This window comes from Argentina anserina, chromosome 3 (assembly GCF_933775445.1).
Source record: "Argentina anserina chromosome 3, drPotAnse1.1, whole genome shotgun sequence".
Lineage (NCBI taxonomy): Eukaryota > Viridiplantae > Streptophyta > Magnoliopsida > Rosales > Rosaceae > Argentina > Argentina anserina.
In genome coordinates, this window is record NC_065874.1 from 15618571 (window position 1) to 15644921 (window position 26351).

Sequence of the window (26351 nt, forward strand, 5' to 3'; positions counted from 1 at the left end):
CTACTACAGAGTAACCTCAGCTTTGCGGACCTAGTTTGCTTAATTAGTCACTTAAGTAGACTGAAAGTGAGAATGTGAAATTCCTGAAAACCCAATGTGTTCTCTGACAAATTAAGGGGAATCGAAAAGGCATGGAGTAACCGGAAAATATTAAAATATATATCCCTCATGCATAAGTTTTTACACCTTCCAAATCGATCAAGAAAAGCCTTTCATAGTTTGTTTACTCACACCAAGAGACATCAATCAGAACAAGAGACTAGCCTAATTCAGGGGCTAAATTAAGATGCATTCCAGAAAATCAAATCTCAAAACAAGAAATCAAACCCATAAAACCTCTCAGGCAGAGATTCAACAAAGAAGAGATCGAGAGATAGATACCTCCAAAGCCCGCTGGTACAAGAGATAAAAGGTGGACGGCAAATTCCAACCCTAAGATGGGAGAAATCGAAGTCGAGACAATGACATTATAAGAATTTGGTTGCTTCGTAATAAACGGCCAGTGAAAGAGTCGAGTCTTACGCTGTGTTGTTCTTCTTATTGTAAAACCTACAGTATTATTGGGCTTCATTTATTATTTTTGAGAATATTTGTTGGGCTTAATTAAATGTAGTATACTGTACTGTGACCCTCCTAAACACCAAGGAAAGAGGCACATGGGAAAAATTGCTTCCTCGTAATAAAGGGACGCACACAAAGTAGGCACTCTTGAACGTCCATAGAGAACGAGAGCACCAAATCAGAAAGAGAGCCAGTTCTGCCAACATCGAGATACTTTTTTAAGTATGTAACAAGAGAGATTGATTATGTAGCCATTGCAACGGCAAAACTCTTGTTTCTATTTGCCGGCAGTTGGCTGAACCTGCCCCCAAATTCCCTCCATTATATATTTCTCAGTACTGAATCTCCTGTCATTGCTTCATGGGATTAAATTAACTAATATACTTAGTTTGATCTCGTTTTTTCATCAGCTCACTCGATATTGTTATATACTCAAACTAAATTATCGACTACAAGATCCTAGGTTGTTCCTGTCATATACAGGTAATCACACAATTTTTACCCCAAGGCAAGTCATGCAGCGAGTGTTAAACACAGCAAAATACCCTAGTTTGTATGCAGGCTACACATTGTTGAGGGATGTGTTACATCTAAATCATTTTCTAATACCCACATCTGGCGGAAGAAACCCTGCAATTCACTCATTCAATCCAACCTGCTGAATTCTGGTTTGAGAAGCTTTGGTGATAACCATGAGCAAATTCAAGGGGGCCTTGTTGGACATTAGGTACTGGTGCCCTAGGATCATACATGTTGCTACTGTACCTGCGTGGATCATGTTCATAATTAAACACTGGTTGGGTTCCTAAGGCACTCGGCCTTGTATGGTTCGATTCGTCCAACCGAGCTTCATATCGCTGCATGACGGACATGTTCATTCTGTAAGATGCGTCAAATGAAGAACCCAGATGAGCATGGCCATATGTAGCCGGAACTGATCCAACTGTACCATGAAATAATTCATGACCCGCTGTATAATTACTACCCGCTGTATAGATATTAGAATCTTGCTGCCCATAAGTGTGAAGCTGTGCATGTATGTCAGACTCCCTCCTAAAAAATGTGTCTTCCATCCCCAAGGAATACGGTCTATAATTAAGGGTATTTGACATCTCTCTCCCATACCCCAACGCAGGCTCCCCTAAATTTCCATCCGTATAGATAGAGCTAGGACGAGCACCATGGGACCATCCATGAGTCAAACTTAAATAAGGCTCCTCATGGCTCTTGACATTGCTACATGTGTCATCAGGAATGTTGGCTGCGGTCCTGTCATAAGCAATTCCTAAACGCAAACTAGAACCAGAATTGCCGGGTCCGGAAGGCTGATATGCCTTCCGCTGCTGCTCATTAGATGGAGACCTTTTCTTCTGAATCTCACTAGAAAAACCGCCATCATGTTTGTTGTCTCGGACAACTGTTCTCCTTTTCTTTCTTTTGCCACCCCGCTGTTTTCTAAGATTAACCTGGTTCTTCAGGTGACCAGAACTCACATGGAAACCTCTGTCATCATTACCCTTGGAGGGCGTCTCTTTATGTCCCTCGCCTGAAACTGCCCCACCAACAAAATCACTAGAATTACCAATCAGTGGCAGATGAGCATTTATCACCATGAGATTGTCAACATTTTCATCCTTATTCTCAACTGAATGACCATCCTCCACTGGCCCTTGTGACACAGAACCATGACTAGCCTTTCGAGCAATAGCTCTGTGCGTCTCAGACCAATCAGGATGACTCCAAAGATAGAGTGGAGGTGCCGTCGCATTCCACTGGTCCATTTGCTTGTCATTCTCATCAACAGATCCAGGAAGATAAAAGGACTGAAAGAAGACAGATGCAAGTGAGAAGCATACGTCTAACATTCAATTCGCAAACGATCAAGTAAAGGTGACAGGTAAGTACTTCTCAATTTACCTTTCCTGACAGAAGCTGGTCATCCTCCCATATCAGATCATAAGGTAACCTGATCAAAGGCACCAAATTATACATATATCTGAGTCTGATTCAATGAAAGCAGATAACATATTCCACATGAATGTGCAGACGTGTCCGAGAGATTATCTACCTTTTCGTTTCTGGTGGAACAATAAGAATAATGAGCTTCGGATTGAATTCAAGAGCCTTAGCAATAAACTGGTTTGCCAAAGCGGCGTTAACTCCAAAAGGAGGATTTAACCCCATGATCTGCTCAAGTACCAAAGTTTGAGAATAATGAAACAATTAGCAAAAAAGGTTAAAGGAATCCAAACAACTTGATGTAATCCATGCCTCCATTTCTTACCAATTTATTACGATGGGGCAATTCATGTTTTTGCACAGTCATCCAATCTCTCTTCTCAAAACAGAAATCATTCTGCAAATGTAAATTTACATAAATGTTAATGTATCTCAACTTTTTATTTAAATAAAAATGCATGTAAATTAGCAAACACACGCACACAAAGTACTACTACCCAGTAACCAACATATACATGACTTACTAGAACAACCATTATTGATTAGTATATTCTTAAAGCATAATGATAATGGTTGTCACTATCGCAGGCTTCTACCAGTAGTTATTATTATTATTATTATTATTTATGAAAACCTTCTATCAGTTATTCAGTTTCGTAGAATAACATATTTTTCCTCTTAAGAGTACTGGTCACATGCTAAAAGTGTTCAATAAATTACACAGAAAGATACTCTTTCATGATGAGAAGCGTACTTCTTCCCTACAAGGAAGCAATGCAATTTTTACATCTTTCGAGACTAACTAAAGGTTGCACATGCGGGATTTGTAACAAGTGTGAAGTGCTTTGTGTGTGTGTGTGTGTGTGGGGGGGGGGGGGATTATAAGGGGTCAAGAAGGATGCAACTAAGTGTGTATCCGGAGATAATTAGGATGAATCATGTCTTTAACTAAATTAATTTGATGCCCAAGAAGTCTAAGTTTTTACTCTGAGGAACTAGATCAGGGCGCAAAAACACCCCATTCCTCCTACACGTATTTGATATTTAATACATTGATTCAAGTTATTAAACGTTGATCCTGTGCTCTTGAGACTATTCAGACTTTTCCTTAAATTTAGGCTACAATTCTAATTGTCGTATAAAAGTTTTACATCCAAAGTGTCAAAACTGCTTTGCAAGTACAGAGCAACTATGACTACATATTGTCAACAATAAGATCCAAGCATTTGACAAACAAACGTTACCTTGGGTTGAATGATGTCAAAATTTTTAAAATAGCACTTCTTCCCTGTCTCCTCAAGTTTTTTCTTCATTATAATGCTGAAATCATTGGAGCCACAACAGAAGTCTACTATCTGCTCATTGGGGAAAAAGTAATCAGGCACTTAACAATCTTTTTGATGAGGTACTTAACATCTGAGCGAGAGAGAGAGAGAGAGAGAGAGAGAGAGAGAGAGAGGTCGAATACAACCTTCAGGTACTGATCTAGGTTCTAAAAACATTGACACAATTAGTAAATGAAGCATTCTTGCAAAAAGTAGCTTATGCAAAACGGATAAGTTACATTTGCCATTTATTTTAAATATTTTAGTCAATTTATATCAATGAGGATCAGAAAAGCAAACAAGATCAGGTAAAGAAAAGCAGTATCCAAATTATGTCCTATATTGATGTAATTTGGACTCATGAATGTGCATCCACTAGAATTAAATCCACAAAACAAAAATATACATCTTACCGTATCTCCATTCTGTGCGTACAAATGGAGCCTATCAACAATCTGCAGAATCAAAAGATGATCTATTAGACTCCATAGTTTGATAAAGAAAACTTGTGCAGACCAGTTGACTAAAATTATTATTTTTTAAATGAAAAGACAAACTTTGTTCAGCCACACAATAATGTATGAAGAACTGAAAGTAATACAGAGTTACAGGCCAAGTGCCATGATGTGGATGCAGTTTTACTTCTAATCTTTAAATTCACAATTTATAAAGATGTAGTAGGAAATGAGCAATTAAACTTACTAAGACTAGGTCAGGGAGGTGTCTCTATTATAGCAAAGGTTATATGCTTTGTGGCCATCAGAATCAGTTGACATTAAAGACATAATCCCTTCAAATCAGATTGGGACGGGGTGTTGCAGTCTGTTAACTTTAAAGACACTTTACTAGTGCAGCTTACTTTCATTTGTCTTTGTACTGTTGCCTAAATGGTAGCACACTATACATGATCTTGAAATTATTGATTCTGCTTATCAATAGAATTATTATAAAAAATAACAAATAAGGTTGCATATGATGCTCTAGTAATCTTTAAGATTGCTGAAACTACAACTACAGTTCATACTTGCAACATCAATACCTCATATAACAGATCCACATAAACACTATTGGACCCCATGTTCTTGATAAGTTATGAAAAATAATACAATAACAAGGTTATATAAAATTAAAAAACCCAAGCAGACAATAAACTTGAAAAAGCCAAGACCTAAACAGACCAGACTGCTTGTCTAGACAACCTCAGATGACAGCATCCACAAGGTATTAAACTAAAGTTACGGTTCAGTTCAATTTGAAAGAAATGACAAGAACCAAATTGGAATACCTTTTCCAGTTTTTCCACCTTTGTGAAATGGCGACCGAAAGACGTATACCGCATTCCATGCAAGAAAGGTGCAAGGTATACTGTAAGCTTGTTCTGCACCAAAGTACCAAAACACCAATGAGAATACTAGACCATACCAATTTCTAACAGATAACAAACAGAATGACGGGATATACCTATGATAGTTTAGCTCTGGTGGAACTCATTAAGTTATTGAAGAGAGAGAGAGAGAGAGAGAGAGAGAGAGAGAGAGAGAGAGAGAGGTTTCATGAGTACAAAAAATAGTGCGGATACAAAACAGAATGACACGATACATCTCTTTAGTAACGAGTGAGGATTACTCTTGGTCACAAGAGCAAAAAAAAACTCAGCATTTTTTTTATACTATTTAACATAGAATATTTCGTAAACTTAAATACAAGATTTCAGTACAAAAATAGGCAATTGAAAAATCGGCATTCCCTTTCAGCATAGCTTCTTAACCTAAAACAAGGGGCACAAGCTGAGATGGTGTGAGGCCTAAGCCTGATATCCCATGCATAGATCAACAGGCATTAATTCAGGGACCATAGGATCTAAACTGAAGAATAATCTTTGCATAAAATAACAACTAAATTAGTAAACTGTAGATACATTTTCAAGATAAGAATAGAAAACCACCTTCCACTTATAAATTTGGGAAATAATCTCCGGAGCACACACAGCTTGTGCATCTTCAATACTGCAACCTTCCTGTAGTTTCTTTAATGCAGTTCGAACAGCCTAATTACATATAGATGGCGTTAAGATGATGAGGACATCATGGCTAAACCTGTTAAGGTTTTTCAACAAAGGAATTGGAATAAGAAAGCTCCTAATAATTTGTTTTCCATAGGGCTTGGTTGATTGCTTCCAAAATGATTTTAACAGCTTGGAGGGAAAGCTGAGTCTGATTGCTTCCAAATTTCTGTTTCGTGTCTTTTTCCATTTAAGTTTAGGAGTTTTTTTTTTATAAGGTCTTTTATGTTTCAGTTTCTAGAATTTAAGACTTCTAAAGAGTCTTGAAAGCTAGTTAATGTCAATTATAATCTCCAGTAAAAATGTGTAAGAGCCAATAGGCTGAGGCATGTTTTGATGAATATGCCTAATCAGATTTTTCTGAGTTTCCTTTGAAATGGTGTGAGCCTAAACTAGGGTGTGAAACCTAAATAAGGGTGAGAAACCTGGGAGAGATTCCTAATATTAGTGTCGTGTGTGTTTAAGCTCTAATATTTAGAGTTTGTGATCCTGGTATCTAAGCAGTGAGTGGGCTGCATCATAATAACCCGATCTTAATAAAAAGATTTAGATAAAAAAGCATCCTTTTTAAAAAAATTATGAAAGAAATTAAAAATAATATTACCTCGACTGAGCCTTCCACCTTTCCCTGTGTAATGTTCCTTTCTACAGCATGCTTATTTGAGGATTTACAAGTGGATGGAACTTTGTGCTTTTTTATAACATCTTCCAATGTTATTGACGATGCAGCTTGTTTCATTAAAGCACGTAATCTGGATTATGATAACTAAATCAGAGAACTACATATACTTTACCTCCGATTGTAATTAGTAACAGGGGGAGTGGAGTACATGTGCTACATGAAACTATTGACTCACACCTCAAATCATGATTGCCTACAACAATTGCAAGCCCCTAGTAATATTGTCCAAACAAAGGTATATTTGTGTATTACCACTAAATAGTTAACAAGACCGTTCAACAAGTATAGAAAACCCTGTGAACCACCCACACATTACCACTTCGTCCATAGTGTGAACATTCCACCTAGATCAGGCCCCTGTGTGTGTATGTTACATTGAGGTGTAACCGTAGATACAGGTATATACTTATAAGTTAAGGCTATAAATGCCAAAACAGCATCCTGAGGTGTACAGAAATAGTCAGTGTCCCCAAACTTTTTATTTCAAAACATATCTGAATTAAAGCAGAATTTTGTGAACTAGCATTTTACTTCATGAAACTTATTTCGTATATTAGTAGCTCCTGATTGGTACATGTCTGCTTTTAGGTAGATTGGAAGAAACCCTTCAGAAATGCAAGGGTGGAACAGTGTCAAACACTGACAATTTATGTAAACCTTGGGGAATTTTTGGCATTTAAGCCTCCGATTGAAAGAGAAAGCATCTTCATAAAAACAAACTAGATTGGGTAAAATAATTAGTGGTCAAATACACTTACCTCCTTTCTCTAGCAGGATCTAAGGAAGCTGCCGCACTTGATGCTTTTGTTGTAGGATCAAATTCTGCAATCTTTCCTGAATGTAGTTCAACATCATGTTCTTCCCGCTTCCCAGACTTTACTGACCCAGGTCCCTTGTAAAATTCATACAGCCTATCACCCAATGAGTTGTTCTTTTCCACCCTCGTCAGAACCTCCTTTTTTGATGTCTTATTTACCATCACCTTTCTTGATACATCTAAACCAGAAGGTCCTTTCCCAGTCGTTCTGTTACCCCCATCAGAAATCATTTTCTGCTTAGATAGGGTAGAAGTAGTTCTTCCTCTCTGCAATTCCTCTGTTGTAAGCTTTCTTTTTTTCAACAGAGAATTGTCTCTAACCACAAGCGACTCTGATGTCATTCTTCTCTTTTTTGATTCAAAAGTAGTCTTCTTTCCATCAACATCAGGGAATCTAACATGGTCCCTACTTGGAGTTTTAAGTTCTTCATCTATTTCATGTTCTCTGATCACAAGAAAAATCATTGTTTAGAAAATAATAATGATAATAATAATAATAATGATAATAAAACATATATGTGGAAAACAAAAAAATAACCAAGTACTTACAAGCAATATATTAGTATGCGATTAGGTAATAAATTTTCCCAAGCTCTTGTTTCCTTTTCTTCATCTTCTTCTTCCCCCGCATCTTCCTCTGCTTTCTCAAAACGAATCTCCCTGGTACATTCAACATAAGCATGAGCAATTACAGACAAAAGGAGCCATGATCTGATCAACAGCAATTAGACTTTAAAAGTACCTCGGCAAGCATTTTCTGTGATAGGATTTAGGACAACGCCTGCACACAGAAAATTGCATTTCGTCGTCCTTCTTATTCTCCCCTTGCTTACAAACAAAGCACTTATGAATAGGACACGTAAAAGATTCCCCTAGAGAGATACTTTTCTTGAGTTCTTCAACAGAAACTCCACTGTCTTGATAAATCAGTTGTGCAACACAGTGAGGATGGTAAAATTGACCACAAGTTGCAGAAACACAGGGGAAGACCTAGAAGCAGTTCATAGAATTTCTTAGTGCTTTCTCTCAACAGAAAGAAACTATCAGCAGATACTTAAGCATATGCATAATAAAGAAAACACTCTTTAACAAAATACTGATTTTCATCTGAAAACAATTTACAGTGGTTTCTATGATAAGGTACATGTTTTTTGCAACCAATAATCTGCCACAAGATTCTACTCATTATTAATGTGCCCCATAGGAAGTTCACTTTTCAGGCATCAATCAAAGAAAGCTCAAACGTTATGAATGTATTGTGACGAACATGCTCAGGTAACTCAAAATTAAAAATTAAAATATTAAACTGCATTAAATCAACAATGAATGAAGGATGGTTAAATCCATTTTAGACTCACATAAATGATTGAACAAAATGATATGCAGTATAGAGATAATAAAATAAACTAGAAAAAAAATAAAGAATGCTGACATGTCGTCAAGCCTATAAGTTGGAGAGAAGGCGGGAGTACATTGTGAGAGACGTTGGTACTGGTGCCTTTTGGGCTTATCTTTCTCGGTGTTTATAAATTATACTTTATCATCTATTATATTAGATTTTAAAGCAACCATAGTTGAGGCTTTTTGTCAAGGCTTCATCTTTTATAGGGTTTTTATGTCAACCTTGTTGTACTATGCTTTCTTGTGAGTTCAATTAAAGCTGACAACAAAAAAAGACTTCCTTGTATGACAGGAAATCTAAGAACCTTTGGAATTCATACCTCTGCACCCAAAGACTTATTGGAGGAGCCTAACTTTCCACAAGCAAAGCACTGATGCTGCTTATATTGACAGTTCTTGCACAAGAAACTTGGCATTGCCTACCAAATTCAGAACATAAATTAAAATAATCAATAATAAAAGAACCCCAAAAAAACTGAAGAATAAGAAACAATCATCAAAAAGGAAGTACGATTTATCACAATGTAAATAAAAAGAGGAACATACATTTACTTCCTCCGGAGTGAATCCTAGAGATTCACAAATTGAATCCTCGCCTGCCTCTACTGTGGCATGGAAGGACCTTAGGCATCTCCCTTCACAACTGTAACAAAACATAAAAATACAAATGAAATTCTATACAGAATATCACGATTATCTTCAGCTCCGGTGTAATTAGCGAATACATAAGCATACCACAAAAGGTCTCCCCCATTATCACAAAAGGCACAAACAGAATCAAACAGGTTATCATCATCATCATCATCAGATTCATCTTCAACGCCAATCATATATCCTTCTGCATCATCAACTATAAATCCTGGCTTTGTCGTAGCTTGAATATCCTGAAACATCCAATGACATCATAGTCAAAACATTAGAACTCTAAAGCAGAATTAGAAAAAGAACAAAGAAATAATAACTCTTAAAGAAAACCATAACGATGAAAAAGGTAAATCAGAAAAGGATCTGACCTCATCAGATATTCTGGACTTCTCTTTCAGAAAGTCAACCATAAACTGTTCAAACACAAACAGTCATTTTTGGATCAGATAACAGGAAACAACAACACAATGAAATAGTATGTTGATTTCGAGCAATAGAAATGAGTGAGAAAGGGTTTGGAGCTTAAAAATGTTCATATACTCGAGCACTCAATTTGACCCTATAATGTTCATATTCTATTGAAGAAGAAACAATTGCTTCAAGCTCCATACGTAAATTGAAAAATCAATAATTTTTTAGCTTAAGATAATTTATAACAAGAAAGTTGAAGAGAAAATGAACCAGTTGTGATGTGGCCACTCCAATTTAATTGATTAAAACCTACTCTGAAGAATACCAATCAGCACAACAAGAAAAGGTATCTACCGATTAACAAATCCAATCATGATCTTATTCAACCTTTGGTATAAGTTTCTCGCAACTTATCTGCGGCTATAAACCATACGCATTTGTATATAACAAAAAAAAAACTACACATTTAGAGGTAAAATACAACTTCCTAAGAGACTATGAAATTCACTTATTGTAGTCATTGGCTCATTGCAACTTATAATGTGTCTAGCGCACCCAAATAGTAAATTTCAAATGTAATATCGGACATGCTTTAGCATCAGAAAATAAAACCAAAACACTGAATCACAATGACAAGAAAACAAACACACAAACCTTCGACTTTGCCAAGGCAGCATCTTGTTTAAGAGCTTCCTTAATCAGAGCCATGTGATCCACCAAATCACTCCTGGAAGGCCTGTCCTCATACATGCTACAAAATTCAAACATTTCAGTCACTCTCACCATATTAAAAACAACCAAACTCGACTCAAGACGTGTTCAAAACTCCAAAAACTACCTGAAAGCTTTACTCAAATGATCCCACACAGCTTTCCCGGCCGCCTCGGCATTCCGTTTTGAATAACTAAGACACTGCACAGTAATCAAAACACTCCTGATAATCCCCTGGTAGCTCTTCCTCGGCTTCTGCAGCAAAATCCAGTCCCCTTCCTTCGAAAGCACCGCAATCTCTGGCTTCACATTGGAAAGGTCAAATCTCCAAGCAACCACAGGCTTGTAAATCTTCTCGAGGCCATTGTCAGCACTACCGTGCAGAAACATGTCTCCCCTCTTCCCTTCCTGCCTCTCACCGCCGTCAATCCACTGAACCGGCAACAGGTGGAAGGAGACCGGCTCATCTCTGCCGTCGACGAAGTGGTAATTCGAAACCGAGAGCAGCACCGCCTCAGCCTCATCGTCCGACAATTCCATCTCCTTGTTCAACAACAAAATGCAGTGAATTCTACACCTATAAACGGCATGCAAACAATGAGCTCTCAACTCTAACAGTTGATTAAAGCATTTGAACGCGTAGGGTTTTGATTACGGGAGAATTGAAGTCTACTTGGAAACAAAGAAGGGAAGGCCATGTTTCTCGCGCTCAACCAAAACAACACGCAAACTAGGTTATGATACCCGCGCTCTGCTGCGGATTGTACTATTTCTTGAGAGTAGTCCATCGATAATAACACAATTTATGAAAAATATAAATAGTGGTAATAGTTGATACATTTGAACATAAATAACAAATGCAATAGCTAAGAAGACACAGACTCGTCGTCGGTATCTATTTCTTCTGATATGTGAGAACCATTTAACCTCCAAAAAGTAAGAGCCCTTTAGAGTTGACATCCACATATTTGATCAGATCAACACTCTCCAATTATCTTTCCACTGAGCTCCAGAAATTCCCATCGAAGAAATTTAGGCAAAATTAACAACATACTATAATAGTTTCTTTGATTGTGGAGCTACAATTTGTTTTTTTAAGAATTTAATAAGCATATGAGCAATGTTAATCAATCACAGTTCTCTATTTGTGTCGATATTCAAGCAACAAATTAAATAATTTGTTGATTTATGCATCTTCAAATTTGTGGTTTGTTATCTGATTCTAACTCTGTAAAATTCGGTTCATGGAAGAAAAACATTAAAAAAGAAGAAGACCTAGATAGCAAAATCCATCTTTGCACATCGATTCCCAAATTTTGAAAACCCTTAATTCAACCCACAAAGAATCAAAATTCAAACACTAACCTGTGAAGAACAGCATCAACTGTTACAGATCTTCTTTCTCTTCTCTATGTTTCTCCGTTAGAATCGAGAGGAGAGCAGATTAAGCGAGAGAGAGAGGGAGAGAGAAGAAAAAGAAGAATAAGAAGAAGAGGGAGGCCCAAATAAAAGAACAGTGGCACTCGAGTAAATAAGCCAGAAAACAGGGTCAGTGACAGAGCAATTATTTTCTATCACCACTTGGAACACTTTTGGGAGGATTGGGTATAAATAACCGATGTTTGTTTGTTCATCGTTAAGATTGCTCCGTGCCATTATCTATACTAGATGTTAACAAATTTATACCGTAAACACTGGAGTGTTGGCCAAGATGTAATTCTATTATGCATACTTAATTCTCAAGAAGAAAAACAAGTCCAAACTCCAAACCATAGCAACAAGTCTCCATGCTTTCCTTTTACAAAGCAGTGAGCACTACCAAAAACCTTTCCCTCTCGGGCGAACAATTCAACCATTCCCCTCTTATATTTTACATGGCAACCGCCGTAAACTCTCATGGATTGCCCAACAAGATTAAGATCATAATTTCTGTCGTTACCACTCAGAAACTCTCTTTTTATCTCCGTTACCAAGATCATAGCCGACAGATTGTCCACTATAGCCATCAGTGGAAACGAATTTTTCACTATTTAGGTCTCAGTAGTCTTCAATAGCCATTTTGACGTCTTCCAATCTTCCATAAACTTATGTGATGGTAAAATGTGACCTGCGCTCTTAAGCAATAGGCCTATAGCTACGAATTTTGCGAAAAAAAATAAGACAGACTCCAGAAAGAGTTTAAGGTTGCCTCTCATTTCATTGGTCCATTTGCAGGCCATCCACACGATTGATCAAGATTCAGGGAAATAAAAAGCCTGGAAAAAAGATATAAGCCGCATCAAACAAAGGCACTCAACCTAAGATGTTCGTATGTCTACCCTGTTGGAAAATACCTACATAAGTACACATCCGAGATCTAATATATCACCATATACCGATGCCAACTAATACCAGAACTTTAGAATTTATCCAGACAATGTTGTAGACACAGTTCCTGATATATATAGATATACGCTTTGCTGGACGAGAATAGACAGCCACATTCGAATTCTTAACAGCCTTCCATTACCGCTGTTCAACAACCTAAAAAACAGCATAATAGAAAAGATCACAGAATCAAACTTACAATAATCCACAAAAATAATTGAAAATTTGAAAAATCATATACCTCAACTGAATCCTCCACCTTTCCCAGTGTAATGTGCATTTCCGCATCAGTTCTTTCTGAGGATGCATGGGTGTACTTTCTTATTACATCCTCCGGCACAGCAGCATGTTTCATTATAGCATCTAATCTGGATAACAATAAGAAAACCACAGAACTAAAAACAACTTGAAACAAAGTTTACCCTCAAATCATGACTACCTGTAATGTAAAGTCCTCGCGAAAGGCAATCCAAGAATGAATTATACATGTATAGTATACATACATATATATATCATCAAAAGGGTATATATCAGCTACTGACTTCTCCCAGATTTCAGTGTCCGCCCAAATGTTGTGATTATACCATTCAAACAATCCAGGAAAAAGGTCAGTATCCAAATCAAGGATGTATTCCTCTCACACACAAACGTACGGGCCCATTGTAGAATAGATGTCCTCTTTAAAACCTCCCTCAATATGTACATCTACAGGCTATGAGTGTAACTACATATATACATATATGCCAGATGAAACATGTGACATTGTAACATACAATGAAAATTGTCAAATCCACTTGCCTCATTCTTGTATCAGAATCCAAGGAAGCTGGAGGGCTGCCTGATTGTCTTGTCATTCTTGTAGCAGAATCCAAAAGAGCTGGAGGGCTGCCTGATTGTTTTGTCATTCCTGTAGCAGAATCCAAAGAAGCTGGAGAGCTGCCTGATTGTCTTGTCATTCTTGCAGCAAAATCCAAGGAAGCTGGAGGGCTGCCCGATTGTCTCGAGGAAGGATTGACTACCGCAGACTTGAGTTTACTGTCCTTCAAAGCTTTTGCAGCTGTTGCAGCTGAAATCAATAGGCTCATTAATTGATCATTTTCTTCTTTATGCATCCGTTCTGAGGAAAGATTTTTCTCATCGACACAGAATTCTCACTCCTTAATTGGCTCAATATGCAACCTTTCTGACGAAAGCCTTTTTCTCATCACCGCAGAATGCTCACTGGTTGATTGGCTTAATGGTGTAGGAGCAATTTCTGCTATATGCAACCCTTCTGAAAAAAGCCTTCTTCTCCTCGTCACAGAATTCTCACCAAATACATGGGACTCTGATGTTAATTTTCTCTTTTTATCTTGAAAATATGTCTTTTTCTCAACAGAAAATTCCTTGTCACTGACATCAGGGAATTTAACATGGTCCCTTCTTGGAGTTCCAAGGCTTTTGACTATTTTATGTTTCCTAATCAGAAAATAAAACAAAAGTACTTAGTAATACTATAGCAAACAAAATAACGGATAACAACAGCTAATCCAAACTAATAACAATTAAAACTGCAGTACCGTGGCAAGCATTTACGGTGGTAGGATGTCGGACAACGCCGACACACAGCAAACTGTAATTCAGGATCCTTCTTATCCTCTACTCGATTACAAGAGCAGCACTTATGAATTGGACATGTAAATGATTCCCCCACCTTAATTCTTTTCTCCAGCTCTTGAGCAGAAACTCCAGTGTCTTGATGACTTAAGATTGCAATACAACGAGGATGATAAAACTTACCACACCATGCAAAAGTGCAGGGGATGACCTAAAATAGTTCATATACATTTAGTACTAACTTTGATGATATAAATATCATTGTGCACAAACTCAAAGACAGGAACACCAAAAACAAATAGCACAGTTTAAAGCAAACAGAAGAATAACAGCCGATGGCGATAACAAACTCCTACATAACTAATTCCTTAAATCTAACAACATGCTTAGGAGCCACTGACAATGAATTATAAAGTAAGGAACGACAGAAGGATTTTTTTTTCTGATAAGAATGGAGGCCACAATAATTCAAACCACTAGTGTATTAATACAGACTCTAGAGTAACCAAGAAGAACGTACTGCCTTTGAAATCCATTGAAACTGAAGGCCACATGGCTGACAAGAACCCAATCATCCTTCTTTCACATATTCTAAAGTAACACTTGCTCTCTTCTAGAAAATAGAAAAGTAAAAATAGAGAACAAAAATGTTGTAAAGCTATATTCCTGGAGAAAATGAAAATCATTTAAGAAGAATGCCAATGAGAAATAATGGATATGCAGTGCACTCGGCACTAGAAAAACAATGCACATGAATTTAGGTCCAAGCAAATCATTACGAATTTGTATTGCGATAACAGTAAAACTGCAACACCTTCCCCTCATAGAAATCAACAAAAGCCAACACCACAGGTGGTAATGTGAATGGATTTGTAAGATACAGATTCATACCTCAGCATCTAAAGATTTGTCAGAAGAGCCTAACTTCCCACAAGCATAGCACTGATGTTGTTTATATTGACAGTTTTTGCAGTAGAAATCAGTTTTTTAAGTCGCCTAACAAGTTAACAACATAGCAGAAAAATGATCAGTAGTTAAAAGACAAAAATGATACAACCAATAAGAAAGAAATATGAGTTAACTTAGAAATATAAACAAGGAGCATACATCTACTTCATCCTGTGTAAATCCAAGAGATTTGCACACATAGTCCTCACCATCCTTTTCAGTTGCATGGAAAGACCTTAGGCATGGTCCTTCACAGCTGGATAAGAGAGAATAAATCCATTTAAACAACCGTTTTATACATCAATTATATATATAATTTCAGGATTACCAACATTAACGATAGAAATTAGCCTACAGAACATACCACAACAGGTCACCCCCGTTATCACAGAAAGCACATACTGTATCAAATAGATCATCAGTGTTTGAAAATCGTGGCTTTTTTCTAACCTGGATATACAAAAAGGGTTTGTGCTCAATTAATTGAGAAAAATGACCATCAAACTCAAGGACAAAAGCATTATGATAAAATGGGTAAACAGAATAGTGAGAGAACTTAACCTCATCAGATAGTATCCTCTTTTTGGATCCCTCTTCAAGAAAGTTGACTATAAACTGTCCAAAACAAGAAATTACACCTCTAATAATATGGGTAAACAGAATGATAGTATATGTACATAAACTAACAATATAGTCCCTTTTTTAGTCTAATTGTTCATTCTTGGGAAGAGGAAGAAGCAGACAGAGCAAATGACTCCTCTTATTGCCACCTGCTCTTCGCGAAGTGAGTGAATATAATGCACATATCTTTTTAGGTTAAAAGGTTTAAGGATATATTATCGGTTTTAAAACATGTCACATATTAAACAAGGAAACAAATTTAATAACTGCAGGTAGATCAGATAATAAACTAACGGCAACAGAGTGGAAATAAAAATAAATGATTAAACCTGGTGAAATAAAAGACCAGTACAGAAAAAGAGTCTGAATCTTACTGAAAATCACATAACACCACTATAAGTTTTATATTCAATTAGACAAGTAGTTAGAGATATCTGGTATGTTAACACAGGTAGAATAATGTATTATTTTGAAACAAGTTTTCCACTCAGCCTGCTCCAATTTAGAAAATTTGATTCCAAACCTACTTGGAATCAGAGCAACTGCTGACCACTCCAAGACTAGACATCTGTCTAAATATAACAAATAGTGAAACTAATGGATTCTGACAATTAGCGAAGAAATTTTCTCTCAAATAATTTGATTTTACGACATCTTCTCACAGACATTGCACACCATGATCCTTGTTCTTTGTTCAGAACCAGAGAAATTTGTATAAAACTTTGCAAAGTACCACCAGTGGGGACGCAGAATACTCATTATCCTTCCGAAGGTGGTTTTAAGAAATCCATGTTATGTGTCTCACTGAGGCATGGTGTTTAATGTTAAGTTCGTGATTTGGAGCTTCAACCAATTAGGAATAGGATACACAAACATTCAAATAAACAAGAGCCACCAGAAACTTGCACAATAAGCAAGAGAAGAACAAACAATCTAGCAAATCGTCTGGAAACTGATGGTGAATCAGTGTGGCAGCTAATGCAACTATTATAATGATGAAAATAGACAAACCTTGGACTTTCCCAAAGCAGTCTCCCATTTAACAGCTTCCCTTATCAAGGGCATATGCTCCACAAGATCATTCTGCGACGGCCTGACCTCATACAAACTGCAAGTCAAGAACAGCTACCAGACTCAGAAATCAATGTCCCAACAAAAGTAGCCACAAATGATAACATTGCAAAGTACCTGAAAACATCAGCTATGTACTCCACATTGATCCGCCAAACGTTTCCGGATTCCTGATCACAAAACTAAGGCAGTGAAGTGTCACTAACACCGGCCTTATAATCTTCTCGAAGCACTTCCGCGGCCTCTGAAGCACAACCCACTTGTTCTTGGTAGAGAGCACCGATATCACCGGCTTCACACTAAGAATGTCAAATCTCCACGCAGTAATAGCTGCATGTACCTTCTCAAGGCCTTTATCGGCAGTGCCGCGCAGATATATCTCATGTTTCTCCCCTTCCTGCCTCACACCCTTACTCCATTCAATTGCCAAGACATGAACCGAGACAGGCTCATTGTTTTCGTCTTCGAAATAGTAGTTCAAAACCGGCTGAGGCTCTGCCTCGTCCTCAAACGAAGGCATGACTCCCTCTTTCAAACTCACGCCGTTGATTACTATACCTAAAAAGTAAAATCCAAAGAAACATATACGCTGTAAATCAACTAGTCTATGAGAAAACCATAAATCTCAAACCTATTAATTTCACCAAAACTACACGCAAATCTCAGAGTTTGTTTCTAAATCAAGCAAAACCAAACAATAATACATGCTGTAAATCAAGTAGAGATCGCAAATCGAACGAAATTCTGAGAGTCGTTACTAAATCAAGTGAAACCCCTAGGGTTCCAATTTTGCAAAGACTATAAATCACACACTTGAAATCAACCAAATAAGATGAAGACGATGAAGATGGTAAACAAGAGAAAGTGAAATGGAGCGGTGTTTACCTGAGGAGAGTCGCCGGGAACGGAGAGAAGGTGGTTTTGGGGGGAGGTTAGGGTTACTGTACGAGTTGAAATGAGTTGAGATGAGTTGAGTAGAGAGAGAGAGACGAGGAGAAGAGGCGCGAGTGTGAGACGGTTTGAATTATAAAGCCACTATTACACGAAAATGGACCGATTTTTACCAGAGTCTGACATCTCTTCCAAGGACGTTTTTACTGTTTTAGGTAATTGACCCGACCCAGAACTGGAGAACGTAGTAAGTGACTTTTCAGGTTCACTTTACTAATTTTTTTCTAGTAATTATTTAGAGTAACTGGCACAAATAACAAAAGTGGGCAGTTAAAACATGGAGAAAACTCAGAAAACCGTTTTCAGTGAGAAATATTTTTTGTTTTTTTTTTCTCTATCTTTTATAATTTACATTTATATCCCTCTGAAATAATTCAATTGTAAATATATTACAATGTTTGAGGGCTACAATAGTAAAAAAACACAACAAAACTGTAGTCTCAGATTTGAGATAAATAAAGAAGGATCTAATACTCTTCTTTTCTGATGGAAAAAGAAAGGTGCTTATTTATGTCTTTGCAGCCAGCCTTGAAGTCTTGAACCTCAGTCCCTTCAAATTTCCTACTTAAGCTCTTTGAGTGTTTTGGATAATATGATGTACTCTCTTCCCCTAGCTAGTTGTTTACAGGCAATTCAAGTAACCAGTAATTGACACGGGTATGGTATAAAAGAACCGTCTCTCTACAATGTCCCCCACTTTTCATCCATTCTATCATCCTACATATGTTTGCAACCATATTTATATGGAGCTGTAAAAAACGACTTCACTTGAACCTACTTAACTGCTATGCAATCACAGTCTCTTCCACCCTGCTCCCATCGTTAAAAGAAGTGATCTCATTGTCAAGCTGTGAGGAGACTTCAGAAGCAGTGTCGTCGATACTCAAATTTGACATTTCACCACCAAGGGAAGAAGAGCCTTCATCCTCACCACTGATTGATGTTGCAGGTGATGCATCCGCCGGCGATGGAGATGCTTCCGAGTCGTCAACTGGTTGTTGCAGACTCCAAAACATAATGCTGGCTGTTAGGGTCAAAAGCATCTTCTGGTTCACCTGCCATAAGATCACACATGTCATATGAACCAAAACTCACTAATAAAAAAAAGAACAAAGGGAAATTTTACTCTCTTAGGCTTCTTAAAATGAATGAACAGACCAAAAAATTGAATCTTTTTACCTCCATGATGTCCTCAGGCAACAAGAAAATGGAGCAACCAAGCTTTCGTGCAACACTGACTATGTATGTAGCATTTAACTTCTTTTCATCCGCTGTCATTCAAAAAAAATAAAAGTGGACTAATTTGATCAGAACATTCCTCCATATTGAGTTATTTGTCAAATTGTAAACAAAAATCCTGCAAACATCTTACCACTTTCACCCTTGGTCACAAGGTTCCAATTGACAACTCTGGGCTCCACAGCACTGAGAAGCTCAAGGAAGAAAATCCCATTTGAAAGGCTCTTATCCTGATTAATCATAGATTTCAGAATAAAGAAAATTATAATGTACGAATTGATCTCAACAAATAACTCAACTCAAAATGCAAAACGTTTAGGTATATTTGAACCTTGAAACTCTCCATTCGAGATGTCCTGCCCGTGCTATTAACTTTGTTGTTAGCCCACTTCAAAATATCTGCATCTGTCATCTCCTTTCCTCGAGAGTGAGATCTTAGATTCTTCAAGAGTTGAAGCATATTAAACCTCATCAACTGCCACAGAAAAGCTGAAACAAATAAAAACACAATGTTACCAATTAAAATTCTCAAGCAACCCAGAAAAAGCAACAGAAATACAGCTCAACTCATGGTGCTTCAGATCACATCAAGGAACAAACAATGTATTACTTATTTTAGGACTATCGAAAAATTACACAAAAATTTGTTCTTCACAAGAGATGGAAGAAGAAGAAGAAGATTTAAAGTTAGGTCATTCAAAATTAATCTTGTTAACTTGGATTTAAGTAACTCATCAATGACTACATCATTACGTTAACAAGAAAAAGAAGCTGAACTTGTTAATAAAATCGATAAAATATTTATAAGGCCTGTAAGGGAAACAGCATTAACAGGGTAGTGTTGTGCACTTCATCAGGCAGAGTACAGTGCAACTCGGTCTAGAATTTATACTCAAAAGTGAGGCAAATGTTAGGTTAGCACACATATTTATAAAATGTAAAAGAAATTACCGAGTATGAGCTTCTTATTTCCCTGCACAATATCATTTCCAGCTACATTCACCAGAGACAATTTGAGCTGCTTCCCAATCCTTACAACCTGATTACAATTCTCTACTTTCCTGAATGGCATCTTGATTGGAGGCCTTGATGCATGCTTCCAGTTAACTGATCCTGGAGAAACCTTATCAAGTACCTCTAAGAGAATCCACCTGCATTCAAGAAACAGACTAATTATACCAGTATAGAGGCAATGAGGCATATTATGCAAGTGTTACAATTAGAAACCAAAATGTCATATTAGTTAAGGCCATCATTATGTGTCCAGTGCACTTGAGAAACTTTGGCAATGGCAACTATGCCCCCTGAAAACATGCCACATTCATAGCTCAACTTCACATATTTTATAAACTTGACTACATAACTCACCCATTTCTCGAATACATTCTTCTTGAATGCATAACATTATAACAGATTCAAATATAAATTATCGAAAAAGAACATATTCAAATATAGATATTTGTCATTGTTACGTCTCTGGCTTAAATACGGAATACTCACCCATTTCTCACATCCTCAAATACATTATTAACATAAGTCCCAATGCCTAAACTGTTGATCCACAACCTGAAGCATCTCTCTTCTCGTGATGTCTGAACATCATCTGTCATCATCTCTGCAAAAGATATCTTTTTGCTGTCCGTAGAGAGGCCATTCCTGTACAAGGTATACTCTTAATCAGCAATTAAGATGAGAAAAAAAATAACCAATTTGATCAATACACACTATAAAACACAATTGTCATCTCTATATTCTAATTTCAAATAAAGATTCCCCTTTCAAAGAGTTTGGTCTCATGGTCTGAATTGACACTACATAACGAAACCACATGTAAAAAATGATGATGTGCTATCGCTAATACAACTAGTATGCCTAAGCTTACTCCACACCGTCTTACCTTTGTCACAGATTATACATCTTTACAAAACAAAGAAAGCACAAAGTTACCTTCTGAAAAAAGAAGAAGAAAGAACTGCCTTTCAAGAACAAAACAAAAATAAAATGAAATATAAAACTGATACTTACTGCCTACCTTTCATGGAAGATTTGTGCCACAAATGCCAGATTTAAGTTTGAAGAGCCCTCAAGAATGTCTTTTGGGGATAAATATCTTTTGCAGTTCATTCGCTCGGCATGATCAAGAACCAATTTTGCTCTTTCGTCGGGTTTCGCATCCAGTGTGCCTGGTTTGCAGTGTTCTGGAGCAAGAACATTAAGTAGGTAGGCATAAGCTTCTCCATCCTGTGCATAAATTACACACATGAAAAATAAAATCAGTTTATACAATTATTTTGATAATTATAAGATACCAACAAAGCTGCAGCACTATCCAGTAAAGAACTGCAGCATCTCATTGGACTGAAGGAGAGAATTGGAAGCTGGAAACCAAACAAGATTATATTATTCATCAAGAGTATGGGAAACTGGAACCATGCTCCCATAAAATTCGCAATAGTCCTCTCAGGTGTCTGTATGACTATTAAATCACAAGTTTTCAAGTGCTAATAAAATCTTGCACCATAAATTCATGCCAAGTCCTAGAATAGAATCTTGCACTTCATACAGATAATCTAGCATCATTCATATATAGATATCCCAGTACGACTCACTCATAGATATCCTACCAAGGATATACAGTATGAAAGACAATAAATACCTTCAGATCAGAAGAGAAGTTTCCAACTGGCTTCTTGTAGCCTGCTTTCTGGAGATGGAAATTCATCCATTTCAATAAGACCTTCTCAGGTGGTAAACTCAAAAGCTCTTCAACATCCTGTTGGATACCAGGTACATAACAACAATGTCATTCCCAAGGCGTCTATTCAAATGTGTGTATAAAGTATAAACACAGAACAATGGTCCATGGACTGAATTCAGAAAAAAAAAAGGAAAAGATGCTCAAACGCATTACCTTGCTATCATCTACCAATTCCACAAGCTGAGGAGTCTTCTTAAGGTTCAGATCTGCCAACAATTGGATCTGAAATTGCCATATTTAATTTGTGCAAGAACAATTTTTAGCGATTTCTATAGCAAGTAAGCAGTCATCCATTTGTACACTTAAGTGTGTCAAAGATTCAGTTGCTTACCTTTATTATTTGAGAAATCAATCCCAATACCAGATGAGGCTGCAAACATATAACCATACCATAAATTCCAAAACTCCAAAGCTATTATATCAAACTTATTAGAACTGAAATAAAGAAAACGTACTCTTCCTTCAACCAGGTCTTGTGTGCCAATATTAACTACCGTGCAGCCAATGGCCTTGGCAGAGTTGAGGCAAAGAGTGTGGTTTTCATTCCTCTCCCAGGGGTTGAGGATTCGTTTGGTGTTAATTGCTCTTTCATCTATTGTTCCAGGTACAGCAACATTTATAAGCTTACTGCAATCAAAACAAATACGTGAATAAAATAAGACGAAGTGAAACCATGTTAAATAAGTAGACGATAATCAAGCAAGCCCAATTGGCATACCATAAGAGAACTCCGTCTTTTGCAAGATTGAATAAATCATTTGTAGCTGGATCCAATGGGAGAAACTGCTGAAGAAATGGGTCATCACCAAGATAACTGTTAATGTGGGCAACATAAGATGCTTTCTCCGATTCACTAATGGTGTGCAGCAGGGTAGTTGTGGAAGCCTTCAAAAATGACCACGAGTTCTTTGAACCACCAGATTTTGCTGTTGTTTGACCTTGCAAATTCAAGTATGCCTGTGTATTTGATGCGACTAATGAACATGGTATCATGTATAAAGCCATGCAATCTTACATGAAAGGAAATTACTGGTCCAGAACAATAAAACAAAAATTTAAACGTTCTGTGTAGTAGTATTAGAGAACTGGGAATGACTCACCTTAAGGAAGGACTCGAATTCAATTTCAGCACTGAAGTTAGAACCCAACCCACTTAAGACGTTCCTAATCTCCTCTTCAGTATGTGATTCATTGAATGCCTTTGTATTCAAAATTAAAGCTGGCAAATCTCCAGCAGTGACAATGCCATTCTGATTCTTCACTGAAGTAAACTGACCCAAACAACAGCAGAGAGAAATTTCAAATTAAATCAAACAACATATCAGAGGAACCCAAATCACACAGCATCCTACTTTGAAACAAAAATGACCAAGGAACAGAATATACATACTTGGGAATGCAAACTGCGAAGCTCAACCTGCGTGAACTGGCTTTGAAGCCACTGATCAGAGATCAGAACGCCTGTATAACTCGACATCTCCGCCAATTGCCAAGCGGAGATGAAACCCCACTACACCTGTTCAACTCCTCCTCAAAAATTTCTCAACTAAAGAAAGAACCCGACACGGGTACTTTCAGAAGTACTAATCAAACACCAATTCCAGAACCACAATCACATCAAATCTGCAGAGCCGTTGTCCTCCTCTGTCCCTAATACAGATCAACAATTGTTGCCAGATTAGTAGGGTGAGCACTCATCTAATATCATCAAACATAAATATAAAAATGCCATCAGTTATACCAGCATCATTATCAATGAATTGCACTACACCATAGAAATGGAAATACATAAATAAAATCGAATTACCAAAGGATGCATTTCTTTCTTTGATTATAGTTTCTATCTACATGCAAATCAATCAGAAATCGATGAACATAGACACAAAGCTCCAAAAACTAATACAACAGTGACCCACAAACACAAACATATGTGGCATACCAAACTAAACTCACGAACACCAACCAAAGTACAAAACCCAGCAAGACAAGAATCCAGAAAACACAAGAAGTGACGAAAAAACCGAGAAGTGCATAAGTCGTTGAGTAATGCAAAAGAGTGGTGAATCTTTGCGTGCGCTTTCAATCTCAAAACAGTTTGAGTTGACAAAAAAAATAATCGGGACCCAACAAAGAAAACGTGAATGCTACGCAAACCCAGAACTGCAAATACCTCTATCGAATCCAACACCATGCAACAGTCCAGCACTGATGCAAATGAATTAGTAGTCCCCTCTTGAAATTAATCTTGAAATGTAGAGAAAGAAGATGGGTACCGAGATGGGATCCGAGGTTGCTTCACGAGAGAGCAAAGTGTGTACGTGACAGAGAAAACGGTAGGAGTCGCTAAGAACAAAGGCAAGGGAAGAGTTAAGGAACGCGCGCGATTAAGAGGGGGTGGGGTGGACTCGCTGCTGGATGATGTCCAACGCGGTTGTGTGGGTGTCAACTGTTTGGTTGTATCTACGAGAAGACGACTCTACCCAGACTATGCAAATTTGTTTCCATCATCGTGGGTGGATCGCTCTCTTCGATTTTATCTCTTTTCTTTTATATTCTCCCCTAATATTATATGGCGTGTTTTCAATACAAAATTAGATGGGGCTCACCCTCTCATGTCGCATCAGAAACAAAATACACATACAGAGGGATATCACTCGGGATGGTTTTGTGGTTTTGGTCTCGTCTCGTCTCGTTTGTAAATCGTACCATGTCGGCTGTTAGTTTGATTTTAAAGAAACTATTTTTCTCTTCTTTTTTTTTAACAGTAATAATCACTATGTGTCATTCACATTCTCATAGGCAAAATGTGTATTAGTCCGGTGCTTCTATCGTTAATCCTTGTACATTGCACTTGTTTCTATTATCAAAAACACATATAATCGATAAAACAAAGAGAGACATATCTTAACTACTATAAATCCAGCACCCAAAAAATCACTAAAAAGTGTTTTTCAGATTTGTCCATCTATCACCTAGCTCTCACGAACAAAAATAGATTGGGAGAAAAACATAAAAAATTAAGTGAAACAATAGAATGAATTCGAGAGAAATAATTGTGTTTTTATTGATAGCATAGAGCCTTATATGTGGACATTACAACAAATATCTTGATGAATCAGGGAATAGATAACATTCTTTATCTAACTAGGTTATACTAATTAGGACAAGATACACCAAGTATGAATATGAGATGATTCTCCTACAACACTCACCCTTGTATCACGATCCTAATGTGACATAGTGCAATATTGTTGCCTCGGTAAAAACTTTGTCAAACAAAATGAAAATCTCTTGGGTAAAATTAAAAGCTTTGGTCGAAGGATAAAAAGAGCACAACACACTAACTACAAATGGTCAATGCATGTGATGTAGACTCCCCCTGATGTCTACAAAACTGCTCTCCCTGATCTTTAACTCAATCTTGGAGCTCTGATAGACGACTCAAGCCAATGCGTTTCACATGCTTCACAAATGTAGATTTTGGAAGAGACTTAGTGAACAAATCTGCGCATTATCCTCAGAACGAATTTGATTAACTTGGATATTCAACATCTCTTGTTGTTGCTGATTATAAAAGAACTTTGGCGAAACATGTTTTGTGTTATCACCCTTAATGTAACCTAACTTTATCTGCTCAATGCAAACAGCATTATCTTCGTAAAAACATGTAGGTTCAACTGTAGTAGAACTTAATCAACTAGCCTCTCAAATATGAGTAATGATTGCTCGAAGCCAAATACACTATTTGACTGCTTCACGCAATGTTATAATCTCATAATGATTCGAGAAAGTAGCAACAAGGGTTTGCTTGGTTGATCTCTAAGAAATCGCCGTATTCCCCAATCCCCATGGTAAAAACATAACCAGTTTGGGAACGTCATTTGTGTGGATCTGAAAGGTATCCATCATCAGCAAGTCCTACTAACTCATCAGTAGAATCTGCAGGAAAGGACGAATTGTCATTCAAATGCTGAGAAGCAGCACCGACAACAACACTGGTGGTGGCGGCAGGGCCGTGTCCAGCTTTCCGGGAGAGCATGGCGGCGACGTTATTTCGATTTACGCAGTGGAGGCATAATAGGCACATAAACCGCGCAACCAAACGTGCGTAAATGTGAAATGTCAGGCTCATATCCAGTTACCAACTGGTACGCACTAACAGGTTGTTTGGCGGTGGGTCTGAAACGAATAAGAATAGCTTCATGCAAGATTGCATATCCCCAAAC

The 26351-nt window shown here is 37.3% G+C and overlaps 3 protein-coding genes and 1 long non-coding RNA gene across 6 annotated transcripts; all 4 read right to left on the minus strand.

The window, feature by feature from the left end:
• Nucleotides 1-1039: 1039 nt before the first annotated feature.
• On the minus strand, nucleotides 1040-12056 carry LOC126787392 (protein ENHANCED DOWNY MILDEW 2). 2 transcript variants are annotated; one of them, XM_050513286.1, is made up of 19 exons: nucleotides 11940-12056; nucleotides 10702-11151; nucleotides 10518-10614; nucleotides 9821-9865; nucleotides 9543-9691; nucleotides 9354-9450; nucleotides 9128-9226; nucleotides 8149-8396; nucleotides 7956-8066; nucleotides 7348-7851; nucleotides 6512-6659; nucleotides 5791-5892; nucleotides 5131-5223; nucleotides 4259-4300; nucleotides 3765-3875; nucleotides 2846-2917; nucleotides 2630-2748; nucleotides 2479-2527; nucleotides 1040-2384 (listed from the first exon to the last, which is right to left on the minus strand). In XM_050513286.1, the coding sequence occupies exons 2-19, from the start codon at nucleotides 11112-11114 to the stop codon at nucleotides 1203-1205; spliced, it is 3681 nt and encodes a 1226-aa protein (XP_050369243.1). In that variant the 5' UTR covers nucleotides 11115-11151; nucleotides 11940-12056; the 3' UTR covers nucleotides 1040-1202. The 2 variants fall into 2 exon arrangements, with proteins under 2 accessions (XP_050369243.1, XP_050369244.1); XM_050513287.1 differs by lacking the exon at nucleotides 11940-12056 and adding an exon at nucleotides 11248-11357.
• A 974-nt stretch (nucleotides 12057-13030) lies between these two features.
• Nucleotides 13031-14744, minus strand: LOC126787406 (uncharacterized). Its single transcript, XM_050513302.1, has 4 exons — nucleotides 14501-14744; nucleotides 13740-14399; nucleotides 13183-13309; nucleotides 13031-13097 (listed from the first exon to the last, which is right to left on the minus strand). The coding sequence occupies exons 2-4, from the start codon at nucleotides 14051-14053 to the stop codon at nucleotides 13080-13082; spliced, it is 459 nt and encodes a 152-aa protein (XP_050369259.1). The 5' UTR covers nucleotides 14054-14399; nucleotides 14501-14744; the 3' UTR covers nucleotides 13031-13079.
• A 698-nt stretch (nucleotides 14745-15442) lies between these two features.
• LOC126787412 (uncharacterized) lies at nucleotides 15443-18264 on the minus strand. 2 transcript variants are annotated; one of them, XR_007671241.1, is made up of 4 exons: nucleotides 18063-18264; nucleotides 17295-17735; nucleotides 17118-17214; nucleotides 15443-15533 (listed from the first exon to the last, which is right to left on the minus strand). It is a non-coding gene; the product is annotated as an uncharacterized LOC126787412 (long non-coding RNA). The 2 variants fall into 2 exon arrangements; XR_007671240.1 differs by lacking the exon at nucleotides 15443-15533 and having other exon boundaries at nucleotides 16859-17214; nucleotides 18063-18262.
• Nucleotides 18265-18458: 194 nt separating this feature from the next.
• LOC126787395 (fimbrin-1-like) lies at nucleotides 18459-24617 on the minus strand. Its single transcript, XM_050513289.1, has 15 exons — nucleotides 24296-24617; nucleotides 23516-23775; nucleotides 23226-23396; nucleotides 22844-23082; nucleotides 22581-22752; nucleotides 22457-22495; nucleotides 22279-22347; nucleotides 22024-22140; nucleotides 21400-21608; nucleotides 20868-21023; nucleotides 20319-20518; nucleotides 19699-19856; nucleotides 19501-19597; nucleotides 19308-19399; nucleotides 18459-19183 (listed from the first exon to the last, which is right to left on the minus strand). The coding sequence occupies exons 2-15, from the start codon at nucleotides 23600-23602 to the stop codon at nucleotides 18914-18916; spliced, it is 2076 nt and encodes a 691-aa protein (XP_050369246.1). The 5' UTR covers nucleotides 23603-23775; nucleotides 24296-24617; the 3' UTR covers nucleotides 18459-18913.
• Nucleotides 24618-26351: the final 1734 nt, after the last annotated feature.

Bases quoted from the DNA above. Each gene is read 5' to 3' on its own strand.
- LOC126787395 (XM_050513289.1), bottom strand. From the start codon at position 23,602: ATGTCGAGTTATACAGGCGTTCTGATCTCTGATCAGTGGCTTCAAAGC. The intron at 22,141-22,278 runs GTAATGCGTTTG...GGTATCCAACAG, and splicing joins AATTGGTAGATGATAGCAAG to GATGTTGAAGAGCTTTTGAG. The intron at 20,519-20,867 runs GTGAGTATTCCG...TCTTGAATGCAG, and splicing joins TTTGAGGATGTGAGAAATGG to GTGGATTCTCTTAGAGGTAC.
- LOC126787406 (XM_050513302.1), bottom strand. From the start codon at position 14,053: ATGCATAAAGAAGAAAATGATCAATTAATGAGCCTATTGATTTCAGCT. The intron at 13,310-13,739 runs GCAAGTGGATTT...ATTGTTATCCAG, and splicing joins GATTCTGATACAAGAATGAG to ATTAGATGCTATAATGAAAC.
- LOC126787392 (XM_050513286.1), bottom strand. From the start codon at position 11,114: ATGGAATTGTCGGACGATGAGGCTGAGGCGGTGCTGCTCTCGGTTTCG. The intron at 7,852-7,955 runs GTAAGTACTTGG...TCTTGTGATCAG, and splicing joins CGCATACTAATATATTGCTT to AGAACATGAAATAGATGAAG. The intron at 5,893-6,511 runs GTAATATTATTT...ATATGTAATTAG, and splicing joins AGGTGGAAGGCTCAGTCGAG to GCTGTTCGAACTGCATTAAA.